At 31.4% G+C, this 15,679-nt stretch overlaps 1 protein-coding gene across 1 annotated transcript in view; it reads left to right on the top strand.

Annotated features, from left to right (window-relative positions):
* The first annotated feature begins 625 nt into the window (after positions 1 to 625).
* The window catches only part of LOC139500187 (fibrinogen gamma-B chain-like), a 54,761-nt gene continuing 39,707 nt past the window's right edge, over positions 626 to 15,679 (top strand). Inside the window, exons 1-4 of the mRNA XM_071288925.1 lie at positions 626 to 1,574; positions 3,150 to 3,247; positions 4,003 to 4,099; positions 4,533 to 4,697. Of these exons, the coding sequence (XP_071145026.1) occupies positions 626 to 1,574; positions 3,150 to 3,247; positions 4,003 to 4,099; positions 4,533 to 4,697 (1,309 nt within the window). The remainder of the gene's footprint in view (positions 1,575 to 3,149; positions 3,248 to 4,002; positions 4,100 to 4,532; positions 4,698 to 15,679) is intronic.

Here is a 15,679-nt window from a genome sequence, read left to right on the forward strand (position 1 = left end):
TTTTAACAGACAAACTATAAAGAAGAAAGAATGCATGTTTTTGTTACCAGTGACACACAAACAGACTTGCATAATATGAAATTTTGACAATCATAGACAAGCTTAAGAATTTTAACAATTATAGATTTGGCGTGAAACAAAAATAAACAAATAACAGCACGTACACATATCTAAGCATGTAGTGTTAGGTATACATTTAATGTGATATCTAATATGCTTAAACTAATTAGTGGTAACATTCCTGCATACCCGTTTTAATAAATAGGTATGCAACAGATGCTATCGAAATAAATAAAACGATACATTTCTAATTTACTTCGGAATTTGATAAACGTCTTTTCTGTTTCTTCGTACTTCACTTATACCAATTGAATCGGGGTCAGCTCTGTGTCTAGACAAATGAAATGTATCAATTGTTCTGTACACAATTACCACAAACAATTGCACGTATGTAAAGGATAGATATATAGCCACAATGGCCTTAGTTTGGGCTATTTGCTTTTGTGTTTTTTACGTTGGTTGCTGTGCTAGTTCAATTGGATCCCCTTTTGAATCATCACTACAATGTTCCAAATATCATTTTGAAGAAAAAGTATTGGAAAAACTTATTCGTCTAGAACTTAAGATGGAAATGTATGAAGCAAAAATAAAATCTTGGGAAGATTCGATTCCAACAAACCTTGATAAAATTGATAATGCCAAGAAGCAGACTGAAACATTTTTAGAATCAATGCGGGATATACTACACCACGAGCAAACACGTTTAAATGGTTCATTCCACGAAACTGTCGAAAATATATATCGCAAATCGGAACGTAAAGTCAAAAGTGCGTTAGATTTATTATCATATAAAATTGAAGAATACAGCGAATCACAGAATAGACGAGAAAAAGTCCTTGAACTACTACGGTCTTCTTTCCAACAAGAACAGGAACAGTTTAAACAGGAACAGATAAGACTAAATGATTCCGTCCAGAAAACTGTTGAGAATATGTACCTTCAGTCGGAGAGTAAAGTCAAAAGTGTTACAGATTCCTTATCAATTAATCGAATAATAGAAGAATTCGAGAATAAAAGTGAAAATGCCCTTGACCTGCGACAGTCTTCTTTCCTGAAAGAGCAGGACCGGTTTAAACAGATGAAAATAGGACTAAATGATTCATTCAAGGAAACTGTTGATAATATATATCGTCAGTCGGAGGTTAAAGTCAAAAGTGTTTTAGATTCATTATCAACTAAACTTGGGGAATACGAGAAAAGAAGTGAAAATGCCTTGGAAGTATTACATTCAACTCTGCTCCAAGAGCAGCAACGATTGAACGATTCCTTACAGGCAACTGTTGAAAATATTCAAACTGAGACTGAAAGTAAAGTCAAAAATATTTTAGAATCAATATCATTTAAAATGAACCAATTCAGCGAATCCCACAGCAAAAGAGAAGACGCCCTGGAACTGTTACAATCTAATTTCCTTCAACAGCAAGAACGATCCAACCATTCGTTTCATCTCATGACAAATGATATAAAAGAGGAGTTAAATAAGACGATTAAAAGCTTTATTTCGGAACTATCTGGTATGTCTTTTTTATGCGTTTTAATGCATGCGCACTTGACTTTTTTGTATTTACTTAAAGACATTTTGTGAATACCTGTCGATTTCACGAACGGAAAACAATTACTTCCCAAGGGTATAATCAACTCATTTGTCACTTCGTCGTTGACACATTCCCCAGTTCCTTTCTAAATTTTATTATAAATTTATTTTTCAATTTATGTTTATATATTCAAAAAATAATTAAGAAATTAAGGTTTCAACTTTCTGAGGCAAAATTTATCTTAGACGGCGTTGGCCAGTTGTTTTATATTCTTTTTTGTCATAAGGCTCTTCAACTGTTTTGGCTTCGAATGTTTTTGAAGAAAACCACTCCAGAAAAAAATGCTCCGGACGTATTAAAATTAACAAGTTTTGTGTTCACATACATGTAAGTTGTGTTGATTCTTTCTAAATAGATTTAGGTATAAAAAAATACGCTACGTTGTTTTCGCCAATAAACAATATTTAAACGTTGAAGGTATTTTTTTTCTCATATTTACGTCACATAATTAATTTGATTGGATAAGCAATTCAACACCACACAACGACATCAAAATGTGTAAGAGTTTCGTGCACTTAAATTGAAAATGAATTACGTTTTATAAAGACATACACTATGACAATTATTGACCTTCAGCCTTAGGCATTGCAATTAGGGAGAACAAGTAAAATAAAATAAAACACATCTTTCGAAGAATTACATGGGGGAAATAATGAATATAATTCACGTAGATATGGTCTCTATGTACGTTCGGAAAATGAAAATATTTCATATTAATCTGTTAATGTCCACATTTGTTGTGTGTATTTTTCATGTTTAAGGATGTACTAATGTGAGGTTAAGGAATATTTGTCAAATGTTCGGACTCCTTTGTTTTTCCTGGTAAACAGGGTCAAATAGTTTTTCCCCATAACCCCCATTTTTGTTTCTTTTGTATATAAGATTTTTATAGCTTATAACAGTCAATTATTGCCAAAATTTAAGCAGATTCTAGATGTCTTTTCTTTAGATTTGAGACCCAAATAATACCAATGTAAATTTAAGATAAAAGTCCGAGTCAACCTTTTCCCGCAATCTAAAAATAATATTAAATATCTGGAAAATGAGCTTCAAAGCCTATCAATATGTTTAGCTTTTTTTGTTCTTTAACTAATAATCTTCTGACTGATGGGAACAATTTTCAATTATTATTATAATGTCACCTTAGTACATCATTGAAATGTTAATTGAATCAAGTAGATTACCCCCCCCCCCCCCTTTTGTGTTCAATATATAATTTGAGCGAATGATACATAACCAGTGAATAGATTAATGAAGATCGTCGAAAAGTGATAAGTTTAATAAATAAGAGGAACTGGTTTGTAATTGTATGTAATAACTAGAGTTCTTCGTCAATTGCTGATATGTAGTTTTAGATATCTCTTAGCTGCACATTAGCAACCTTGAATAAAAATATATGATAAACTATACAGTATCATATGAATGAGAATCTGACTGCATATACAATATAATTTTACCAACACGACATGTTTTTATATTTTCCAACATTCAAAGAGTGCGAAGATATTACGGATGCAAAATCTGGTATATATACAATTTCACCGCTCAATCTAAACACATATAAGCTGCGATGTGAAGATGGGAATTGGACGGTATGAATAATTTTATTTTCTGGAAAAAATGTTGCTTATATTTTTTACATTTTTGAATAACAATAATTATTGTAACAGTAAACACTGGCTTGGCGACAACGATATACAATATAACTTTGGGAAAAGTACTTATACATTTTTTATTTGAAGTCCCACAAAAGTTAAAAAAACCAGTGCAATACCATAATCTCATTTTACCATTTTCCATAATATTGCCTATGTTGCACTTTTGTAAATATAGACAATGATAGACAATGCTATTTCCCATATGTACACATTTTACGACTAAAACAATGTCACTATTACAGAAAAGATTCGTACCAATAATATCCAGGAAAAGAAAAGTTCATGTGCACCTTTTCTATTGCACAAGTAATTTCGGATAGGGTTTTACGACATACTTTCAACACTGATATTCTACAAATTATAGGAGTTCAACTTGTACTAACATTCTGCGTTACCCCTCTCTTTACTCTGGGTCTTCCCGTCCCTATGAGCTTTAACCTGGAGATCATATCTTGAAACCAGTAGGTAAACTAAACAAAATATCAAAATATCATCTATCTACACAAAAAAGACGTGGTTTGTGAATCATTTGTATTTACAAAGTGCAACGTGTATGCTATAGTTGAGAACAACTAAATGTACTGATCATCCATTTTGATGCCAATTATATACGGTATTTACTTTTAATTTTGTCTTTTCAAAAAGACATACTACAAACGTAATAATCTATATACAATACGTACTTTTAGGTTATACAAAAACGCTTTAACGGCACAACAGAATTCTACAGAAATTGGGAAGACTACGAAAACGGATTTGGTGATTTAAACGGAGAGTTTTGGTTAGGTAATCTTATATTTATTTCTTTTTTATTAGAATTGTGTGATTAAAAAAAACCCAATACAGTGATGTATTTCTGACAGATTGGTGCGTCTGTAACTAGTAGAAAATATTACATTCCAGAAAGACAAAACATTACATTACAAATATGAAATATAAAATTTGTTCGATGGGAAGAAATTGTTGTTTTGATTTATTTATGCCAATACGTTCAACGTGTCCATAGTGAGCCACTCTTGTAAAATAATTCATTTGATTAAACCAACTCTTTTCAAGAACCACAATACATGTAATTCCGATAGAACGTATTACTTTTCGGAATATGCAACACTAGACAAGATATTTGCTTAAATGACGTCAAAATGCGGACACGTATTCATTAGGTGTATGGTAAACAAAATGTAGCTTTAATCTGCATAATAATTGTTTTACTAAACAGGTAACAAGATGATTGCATTACTGACCTCAATTGGAACACACGAGTTAAGAATAAATCTAGAAGACTGGGACGAAAACAAAAGATATGCTAATTTCAAGAATTTCAAAATTGACGGTGCATCGGACAAGTACAGACTTCACATAAGTGGCTATTCAGGCGATGCAGGTTAATCATTTATGTATATATATTTTTCTTTAATTCTTACTCGATTTATCTTTTACATAACCTTTTGATTTTTTTTTATTTAATAAACGTGTGGTCCGATTGTTCTCAGTTTTTTTTTTATGATGAATTTTCTTTATTGTAACAAATAGATTAGCACAACATGTATGAACAAAGGTATACAGAATGACATTTTCACACAAAGGAAGTATTAAATAATAAAACAACAATTGAATAAATATGATGGTGCAATAATAGGTTGAAAATAAATAAATTTCTTATAACATTGAAATCTTATGTGTTCTTGCAATATACATAAGTGGTGTTTCAATCAAATTTTAACATTTATTATTTATTCTATGATAGGGGCCCAGGGACTCCAGTATTTGTTATATTCCTCTACAGAGAGGTTTTTAAATGAAATGTATTTTTCTAAATTCAAGTGTTCCTTTAAATAGTTTTTTAAAGCATTTAGGTTTGGCAAAACTTCTTGTAGTTTTGTTCTGTAAATGTAGTATTTTGAAAGTAGAATAATCTTATTTTTAACAAAATTCAATTTAACATTTTCGTAGATACCAAATAAAATAATCATAATATTCAAAGGCAGTTCAATACTTGTCATTTCAAAAATCCAGATGTTAAGTGCATGCCAGAGACTGGCAACCATCGGACAGCTCCAAAATAAATGTTCTATGGTCTCTGGTCCTTCTTTACAAAATGTACATATGTTACTGCTATTTATTTTCATCTTGTAAAGTAGTGAATTAGTTCCCAAAATTCTATGGATAGTTCTATATTGGAACCAGCAAAGCTTAGTGCTTTTACTATATTTTGTACACGAAGTGTGTATTTTTTTCCAGTTAATACCAGTCATATTAAGATGGTTCTCCCATTTTTCCTTTGCAGCAAATGTAACATATTTTTCATTCAATACTTTGTACATTTCCCTTGAACCTTTTTTTGATTCAAAAAAGATACTTATGTTAAAAGGTAGTATTGCATGAATTTTTTTCTCATTTATTTCAATATTAATCGTGTTTAACCACTCATTAAGCGAGTGCGCTATTCCATAATAATGTAAAATATTTGGCCTAAATTGATATAATTGTTGGAAATTTTGAAATGACATAACTTTGCCCTGGTCATCTAACAAATCTTGTACTGTCCAAATTCCCGCATTTGCCCAGTTTTTATAGTAGACTCTTGAACCACCAATTTTAAAATTTTCTACCTCCCATAAAGAATACGATAGAATTTCATCAATACATCTTGGTTTTCTAATTTGATTAAGGGTTTTCCAAGCATCAAAAACCTCTTGCCAAAATTTATTTGTTGACCTTTTAATAGGCCCAATATAACTTATTTCAATAAAATTTATTTGCTCCACAATAGAGACTAATCTCACCCACTTTGAGTTCGAATTATACAGACGTCTTACCCATGTAAGTTTTAGTCCCTGTATAAAAGCTTTTAAATTTAGCATTTTTAAACCACCCTTATAATAATCTTGACATAAAAGATCTCGCTTGACCTTATCTGGTTTATTATCCCATATAAAAGCATACATTTTATTTGTTAAATTACGTAACATATTCTCATCTGGACTAGGGATAGATAGAAACAGATGATTTAATTTAGCTATGACCAAAGTTTTTAAAATGGTATTCTTTCCAAAGGGGGTGAGATACTGTTTTGACCATTTTTTCAAAGTGTTGTCTATATTATCTAAAACTGGCCTATAATTTAAATTAATCATTCTATCTAGGTCGACTGAAAACGTAATTCCAAGCAACTTAAATGTACTGGAGCCCCATTTCAATCCCCACTTGACACAAATTTGATCCTGGCTATGTTTTTGCTACCTATCCAAATAACACTTGTTTTTTCTATATGAATCTTAAGTCCCGAGATTTCAGCATACAATTGGAGAACACGAAGAGATGCATCGAGCGATTCTGGCGAGCCATCTAATATCAATGATGTATCATCCGCATATTGAGAAAGTACAAATTCTGTATCATCTATAGTAATACCCTTTATCTCCCTACTATTTCTTACCAAAATGCCTAATATTTCTGCACATAGCAAGAAAATATAAGGGGATAAAGGATTTCCCTGTCTACAGCCTCTCTCTATAGTGAAGAATTCTGACAGACAACAGTTTTGAGTCACCGCAGCTGTTATATTGTTATAGAAGGTTTTAACCCAGGATATAACGGATTCACCAAAATTAAAATATCTTAATGTATCATAAAGAAATGACCACGATATGGAATCGAATGCCTTCTCAAAATCAATCAGCAAGAGAATTCCTGGAATATTATTTTCTTCAGTAAAATGTAAAATATCATATATTAAACGACAATTTTCGCCTATATATCTACCTGGAACAAAACCAGTTTGATCCGAACTTATTAATTTTGACAAAACAGATTTTATTCTCTCTGCTATACAGCTTGATGCCAATTTATATGTAGAATTTAGTAGAGTAATTGGTCTCCAATTTTTAAGAAATTGTTTTGGTTTACCATCTTTTGGAATACATGTAATCACTCCCTGCCTCTGGGTGACAGACATTTGGCCCTTCCCATATCCAAAATTTATAGATCTAAGGACAAATTTACCAATATCAATCCAAAAAAATTTGAAAAATTCTGCAGTGAAACCATCAGACCCCGGACTTTTGTTATTTTTCATCCTCTTTAATGCTGCAGTTAATTCAGAAAAAATAATATTTCCCTCCAATAACTGCTTTTCATCCTCGCTAAGCTTCGGTATCTCGTCATAACAAAAGTCCCGTGTTAAATCAACCTTTTTCAAACAATCTTGTTTTCTATAAAGTTTTTCATAAAACATCTTTGTCTGATTTAAGATTTCTTTTTGTTCTTCCACTATAACACCATTTTCTAAAGTAAGTTTTTGAATAGTCTTATTTATATAATTTCTAGTCTCTAGATTTAAAAAAAAATTGGTAGGTTTTTCTCCTTCTTCAATCCACTGACTTCTTGACCTAACATATTGTCCCTGAATCTTCTTTTGTCTATAAATTTTAAGTTCTGCTTTTTTCTGATCAATCTCTTCCAGATTTTCTACTGTTAGAGCATTTTCTTCTAATTGTTTTAATTTTGAAATAATTTCATTTTCAATTTTTATACTCGCCTTTTTTTTTATAAGAGGCATATGAAATAGTTTTACCGCGTATTTCTGTGAGTAAAGTTTCTAAAAATAACTGGTCATCAACAGTAAATTCAATTTCAGAGTTGTCAATATTTTGTAAATTTTCATCTCTATATATCTTGACAGCATATTGTTCTTTTACTATACTTATGAGGTTTTTTTTATCTCTTTAACATAGTCAGTATCATGAAGAAGGGAATTATTAAACTTCCAAAGGCCTCTGCCTTTTATAAATTCATTAATCTTGAAAGAAAAGACCACAGGTGAATGATCAGACCTGTAACTATTATCAATTTTAACATCGCTAACAAAGTGAAAAATATTATCAGAAATCAGAAAAAAATCTAAACGAGATTGTTTAAAGGTTTTTTTTTTCCTCCAAGTAAATCTTCTCAAATTGGGGTATAATTCTCTAAATGGATCAACTAGATTAAAGTCTTCCATTAGCTGTAATACTTTTTCTCTAGACTTTGGGTTGTTGATATTAACATAATTATGGGTGTCAAGATTAAAACTTTGAATGAGGTTAAAATCACCACAAAGAATACAAGATTGGTTATCAAATTCCTCAATAATGTCTGCCACCTTTTGATAAAAGCAAGGAGTGTCTACATTTGGCCCATAAATATTTACTAAGGTAATTCTTTGTTCTTCAATTGTAATGTCCAATCCAAGAAGATTTCCACCCTCATCTTTTTTAACTTTGTGAATTTGAAGATCAAAGTTTTCATTAAAAAAAGATGGCCACACCTCTCTGATTGGATGTAAATGAATTGAAAAGGCATTCTCCCTTCCACTGATTTTTAATGTTTAATTCATCTTGTTCTGTAAAATGTGTGTCCTGAAGACAGTATATATTAAAATTCTTTGACTTTAAATAGTTCAAAACATCTCTCCGTTTCTCCTTTGTATAAAGACCTTGACAATTATAAGAAATTATTTTAAGAATATCACCCTTCATGCATGCATTTAGCTTTATCAATATTTATAACTCTAATGATGAGTGAGTATACATGAATATACCATGAAATTTGTGAAATCAAGGGACTTTTAAAATTCTTTTCCTTTAAAACTGTATAGTTTTTCCAGATCTGTGAAACCTTAAGACATATTTGTAATTTACAATAAAATACATATATATGAAAGCATAAAATACAATAGCAAGACAGAGTCCAACACTAAAATCAAATACTAAATCTGCACTCTGAGACATTCACTGTTGTTGTATAGGATATTCACTCTAAATGGTCTAAGGGAGATAACTCAGAATAAATTTTATTAAATACATTGGATTCAGATGGAAATTTAATTTGAGCAAACCCAACAGTGAATATCTGTATAGTTCATGTTATGTACATATTTTGAAAGATTATTTCATTCCTATAATTTCATATTACATTTAATTTCCTTACTGTCATTCTTTCCAACACACAAAGACACTTTTCCATTATATGTGGTTATGGCAAAAAAGAAAAGATCACACAAGAAGCACAAGTATACAATTGTCCATTGTTCTGCCTTCAAATCTGATCCAGTCAGATTTGTCAATATTTTTATCATAAGATGTTGTCTGTCTAACGCGTTCATTCTTTTTGAAAACAGTTTTAGTTAAATGAACTATATATAATCGAAATAAGCCTATTATGTACAATATTTCAAGACTGTCAGAGTTGTTCAAATGACTACATGTAGATATTGGAATTTCTATGTTTGTCCTTTGTATCTATGTATTAAAACTCCCATGTCAAATATACAGATTTATATGATCCTATGTCTATTTACAAGGCAGAGATGTTTTATACTCATTATATCTCTGATACATTTGTACAATTAAAGATCAATATTCTTTATGAGATGTAACTTTTAATATATAAGATTTATCTAAATGTTAATATTTCTTGTTTAATAAAAACAGTGCGTAGTTGAGAGACGATTTCAAAAAATTAAGAACTCTGACTGACTTCAAATGTAGTATCACTATATATATATGTAGCAATACTTTTGTATCACAGTGTAAATCAAAATAATGCATCATCAATATATCTTAAAAACTAACAAAACTATCTAACAATCGAACACAGACTGCACATCCTGAGTGTGTGTATGCTTATCATATTAATGAGTTAGTTAGTTTCAGCAAAGATTGTGCAAAGCTTACTACAGTAAGGTCATTTCATTATAATGTACATGTACCATCAATACAAAGAAGGAAAGATAATTTTAAACAAGTGTCTCATTCTTAATTCTTAATTTGAAATAAACATCACTTTAAAAGTGGTCTGTACTTTACATATTCTAACTTCAACTCATTTGTGTCAGTCTGCATTTGATTAAATAAAGTAAAGCATATAGCAACCACAGCCTTAAGCACATTATAGCAGTTTAGAATAAAACTAAATAACTAGCAAGGGCAAAATTATAAATAACTATATAAGCAGCAGAGAATAAACATATAAATGAATAACAAAGGCAAAAATTTCAACACAGCAAGTTGGAAAATGAGTATATATATAAAGCAGAATTAGCATGTACATTTATATGTGTCTGCCAATATATCGCAGGCAATCAGGCAAGAAAGCATAGAGAGCAAGCAAAACTAAAGTAATAAAAAGCAAAAAATAAATAAACAAAAAAAAAAAAACAAAAATAAAATATTTGCATAAATAGATAATAAAGCTGATATGAAATTCCCAGTTCTATACTTACAATTTGGTATCAATTTAATAATGATTTCTGTGAAAATATGATAAAGAAAAAGGTTATACATGCATTTTAAAAACAATCATTTAGCTAAATTACTGTAATTTTTTTTTTCTCAGAGTAAGTGTATAGTTTGATATTAAGAATTATCTTATAAGTTATATATGTAATAAAACAGATATCTACATCTGCCTATAAAGTTCTGTAGTTTCTCACAAATACAAAAATGTAGGTCACAACAACCTATATATATAACTATGGCCATGGCTTATTGTTGTACAAGTACAATTTTGTATATATATATATATATACATTTAAACAAAAATAAGAAAGTGTATATTGTTATGTATTGCTTATCATTCTCTTGCACTCCATGGTTCTCCTCTATTTTTCCGGGTTTCAAGTGTCATATGTGCCCCGACATCTCGAATACGTGTTTGCAATTTTTCTTTTTTGCGTATTTTGTAGGCTACGTGAGATAGAAGGAATCTTTCCTCTTTCATGGATATCGGTAGATCATCTAAAATACGAATTTGACTACCTTTCAAATTGTGGGCACTGGACATAATGAGTTGTTTATCTCCATAGTGGATAAATCGAACGATAATTGGTTTGGGTCCACTACCCCTTGTTGGTACACGGTGAGCATTAGCAATCGGAATGGCATTTGCTTTTCTCTGTTCAATTTTTAGATTTTCGCTAAACAACTGACGAGCAACAGAATAGATATTCTCGTCTGCCTTACTGTCATCAATACCATAAATCATAACATTATATTTTCTTTCGTGCTTTTCAAGCAATGTTACCTGATCCTTCAATTCATTCATCTGGGTTTGAAGCTCATATTTTTGTTTTTGTAATTTTTCACCTTCAATTGCTTGTATTTGCAGATCCATACCTGCAGCACCCTGTTCCAACTCTGTGAAGTCTCGTCTTAAAGTGGTTATTTCTAATTGTGATTCATCGTATTTTGTTTTCAATACATGCACGTCAGTTTTCACTTCGTTGATCATACCTGTTAAATTATGTTCAACTTTTTGAAGTTGCTGTGAAAAGTCACTTACTTTTTTGTTCTCAGTTTACTATTGGTCAAAATTTTCTACTTTTCTTGCTTTCCTCTGAAATTCCCTTTGTGACTTCATAAAAAAAAGGCGACCATTCCTGTGACGTCACATAAAAAGAAAACATGTTTTGCAGATCATTACAAAAGAAGGGAAAATGTATGTCGCCCATCACCAAATGTCGCGCAATACGATATTTATTCACGGTACTGATACAAAATGAATATAGATACGTTGAATTAATTTTGTATTTCGACAAATTAAAAAAGCTACCTTTTGATTTTGACTTTGTAAAACTTATATACATAGTTTTCCTAATTGTATATTATCGCAATTTCGAGACGATAATTTATTTATTAAGTTCCTCCATAGCTGTTTTCATTATGATACATTACAAGTATCTACATAATTAGAATAACATCGTCCAATTTGTTAGCCGACATGACGCAAAATAGACAAACCAATGAATTCAAATATATATATATAACAAAAAGGGACGAAAGATACCAGACATCATCAAACTTATAGATCGAAAACAAACTGACAACGCCACGGCTAGAAATAATATCTCTGAAAGTAAATCAAAACATTAATGGTTGCATAATATCATGCATCAATGGTAAATATAAATATATGGTGAGCAACATACGCTCCTTGGAGTCTCTAGTTTATATAGATAAGACCGATGGTTTTCCCGTTTGAATGGTTTTAATACTTAGTCTAGTTATTTTGGGGCCCTTTAAAGATGGCTGTCCGTGTTGAAGACCGTAATTTGACCTATAATGGTTTACTTTTATACATTGTAACTTGGATGGATAATTGTCTCATTGGCACTCATTTAACAATTTGAAAACTACGTTCAAACCTATGATTGCGTTGGATAAAAACCGCAATTTTTATACGTGTGCATGTAAAACAAATTTCGTCGTAGAAGCACTAGTAACCCGAATTTAACTTGATCGGACAAAAACGTGTTGTTTAAATGAGATTGATCGTTATTTGATAAAGATTGACAAAAATTAAAAATTATATTTAATTCATTTCAATTCATATCAATTCATTTTAACGCCAGTCAAATAGATTTCTCTGCAGTCGATCAATTGAAATCAAGTTAGTGGTTAGTTGCGTCAAACTAATAGGCCACGCCCCTGTTAAGCTATTTCAAACATGCATTAATTCGTTTTAAACATGGATGAGACCCGGGCTTTTTACAGGTAAATCACTCAAGCAAAACGACCTCGATGTATCTATCGTTTGGGCAGAATCAATTTGCGCCAATTGCAGTTTTTTGTTTCAAACTTTAAATGCGTACAGTCTTAGTAAAGTCGCATGTTTCACAATTTAATCAAGCGAATGAATAATAGGGCGCCCGAATAATACACGTGACATGTTCATATATAAGGAATTAAAATAAAAAACATTAAAATATATATGCACACGCGGTTTAAAAATGCAAAACTTGTGAATCTGTTGAAAATAAAATAGTTAGATATGTATAACATGATTTTGATTTGCTCAAATGCACTAGATCTTTATCGCATATACATGCGTTTCAAAAATTGCCAAGTTCTATGAAAACTCGTGGCATGTAAGTTACGTGTGGTCCTTTGCAACTATTTACAAAACTTTATGTATTCCTGTATATTTACCGTTTCTCTTTTTTCTGTTTTACTATAATAATTCTTTATTCCGTAAGAAAATATACAGCTCAAAGGATCAAATACATACACAAATTATACAGTTTACTATATTGTACTCGTATGTAAATGTAGACACGGAAAACTACACAGAAATTATTTATTGTGTACATAATTTAAATCGATGTATTTCATATTTTCGGTATTGACTGTAAAAAGTGCTTGAGTGCAGTATGAGTGAAATACAGAATTAACTCTACCTTTTTTATATTTCTTTATTTGAGAGGTAAGCTGCTGGCCAAGTTTCACTTATTCTGTCGCAAATCATTTACTTCAATAACCAATCAATTGTATTCTGAAAGAAGTTGATTTGTTCTCTGTACGAATACATGAAATATTTCTCACTGAACGTTATGTTTGCAATCGATGATCAAATACAAATCTACAGTATTTATATGAAAGAGACTTAATAATATATTTTTTTTATTATTATTCTACATATATTTGAAGGATCGAAATAATCAGTTCTACAAATGGATGTTATTTAAAGACTTGAAATTTTACAACTATCAAGTGCATCCATGAAATTTTTATCGACGCACCAACCTTTTCCCTTTCATCGTACTTTTTTGTATCTTATTGACTTATTCGTAAATCGAAAAAAACGCACAAATCTGAAATGAATCGTAAGCATGGCATTGAACATGTTGAATGATTTCTCTAACTCAAAACTAGTTATACATGTACATGTAGATGCCTCTGAAATTATATTTTTCTCGTTGGGTTGCTTGTCCATTAATTGACGTTTACGCTACATTCTTTTGTTCGGTATTTGTGAAAACCGCTCATCTATCAATTTTACAAGAAATATAATACTTGTAAGTCATGAACATTGAAGTTTAACTTGCTATCATTTTTCCGTATACGCACAAACATAAAATAAAATGAAACACCTTAAGCTGGGGTCACACATTCACGACTTTTACTACCGTCCTCGACAGGACCATTCCCGATTAAAATTTATCAAAAGTCTGATCAAGATCCTGTGAATCGTGGATGGAAATTCAAACTTAAATCAAAATTTGTAAAAAAAAATAATTTGATCGCGACAACAATCAGATAGTGTTCAGGAAGCGACGATATTCAACCGTTTCTAAGCGAATTAGTACCGACAATCCCGTTCTGAATCCGCTTCTAACCCGATTTGTATTTTTCGCCAGGTAAAATTCGACCGAGTATGTCACGACTTCGTCCCGACTCTACCGAACGTAATCCGACAGAGATCAGACAGTGACCAGACAGTGAACCGACGCTGACGGAAGATATCCGTTAGAAAACTCTCGGCATATTCGGGATGATCAGGTACTGACGGAACGTAATCCTATCACGGTTCGCTCTATCGCATTGCAAACGGCTTTGTCTGGTCTCAGTCGTATTGTATTCTGTAATTATCGGAACTCTGACGTGGGTATCATTGATTAATTTCGTATTAATAACGGGACTGTTTCGGAACGGTTTCGGCAAAAAACGGTTCCCAATCGACAAGATCTGGATGCAATCTGGACTCAATCGGCAGAAAAACAAATATGAAAAATTACTCCAGATCATTCCCGTTCCACAAGACACCGTCCAGAATACACAAGACATTGTTCGGAATTCGATCCGATACAGCAGAATCTGTCACGACATAGCCACGATTGTAATCCGACTAGATAAAATCGGCTGAGTTGTCCCGAATGTTACGGGACGCACCTAACTGTCGGGGTGCTTTGCCGAACTATGCGGACCCTTCCCGACCCGTAAGAATCTGTTACGAACTAACACGACTGTGTTCAGACAATGATAGGACATTCCAGATAATTGAGGATACTAATCCGACTTTTTTCACTTTTCGTGTCGTATTGCTGTCTGATCTCAAACGGGAGCAATAATCGGCAATGTGTGAACCCCGCATTAAAGCGGTTTAAATTATGCAGTGCATTTTGAAAATATAGTTTTAAAAAACCGGTTATTTTTTATTCATACTTTTTCTATCCCTTTTCTTAAAAATTAGGACACGTGTCACTGGTTAATATAGAATACAATTAACGGTACGAATTTTCTTGTACCAGATGCGCATTTCGATAATACATGTCTCTTCAGTGATTAGAATTTGAGCTGTTTTATAAGTATATATGATGGTGCCTCGTTTTAAGGGATTGGAATTCTTTAAAATAAATTTATCTATTCATCCATAATTATTTTTTTGTTAAAATACACTATAATTTCACTTTTTTTTTAAATGACAACTTGTAATTACCGGAAGATTTGCAGATATTGACCCCCGTGCGTTTGGATTAGCATTAAAATGTTCCTGTATTTTTATAAGAAATACGTTATAACACAATTTGGACTTGTACACGTATATATA

This window comes from Mytilus edulis, chromosome 13 (assembly GCF_963676685.1).
Source record: "Mytilus edulis chromosome 13, xbMytEdul2.2, whole genome shotgun sequence".
Taxonomy (NCBI): Eukaryota; Metazoa; Mollusca; class Bivalvia; order Mytilida; family Mytilidae; genus Mytilus; species Mytilus edulis.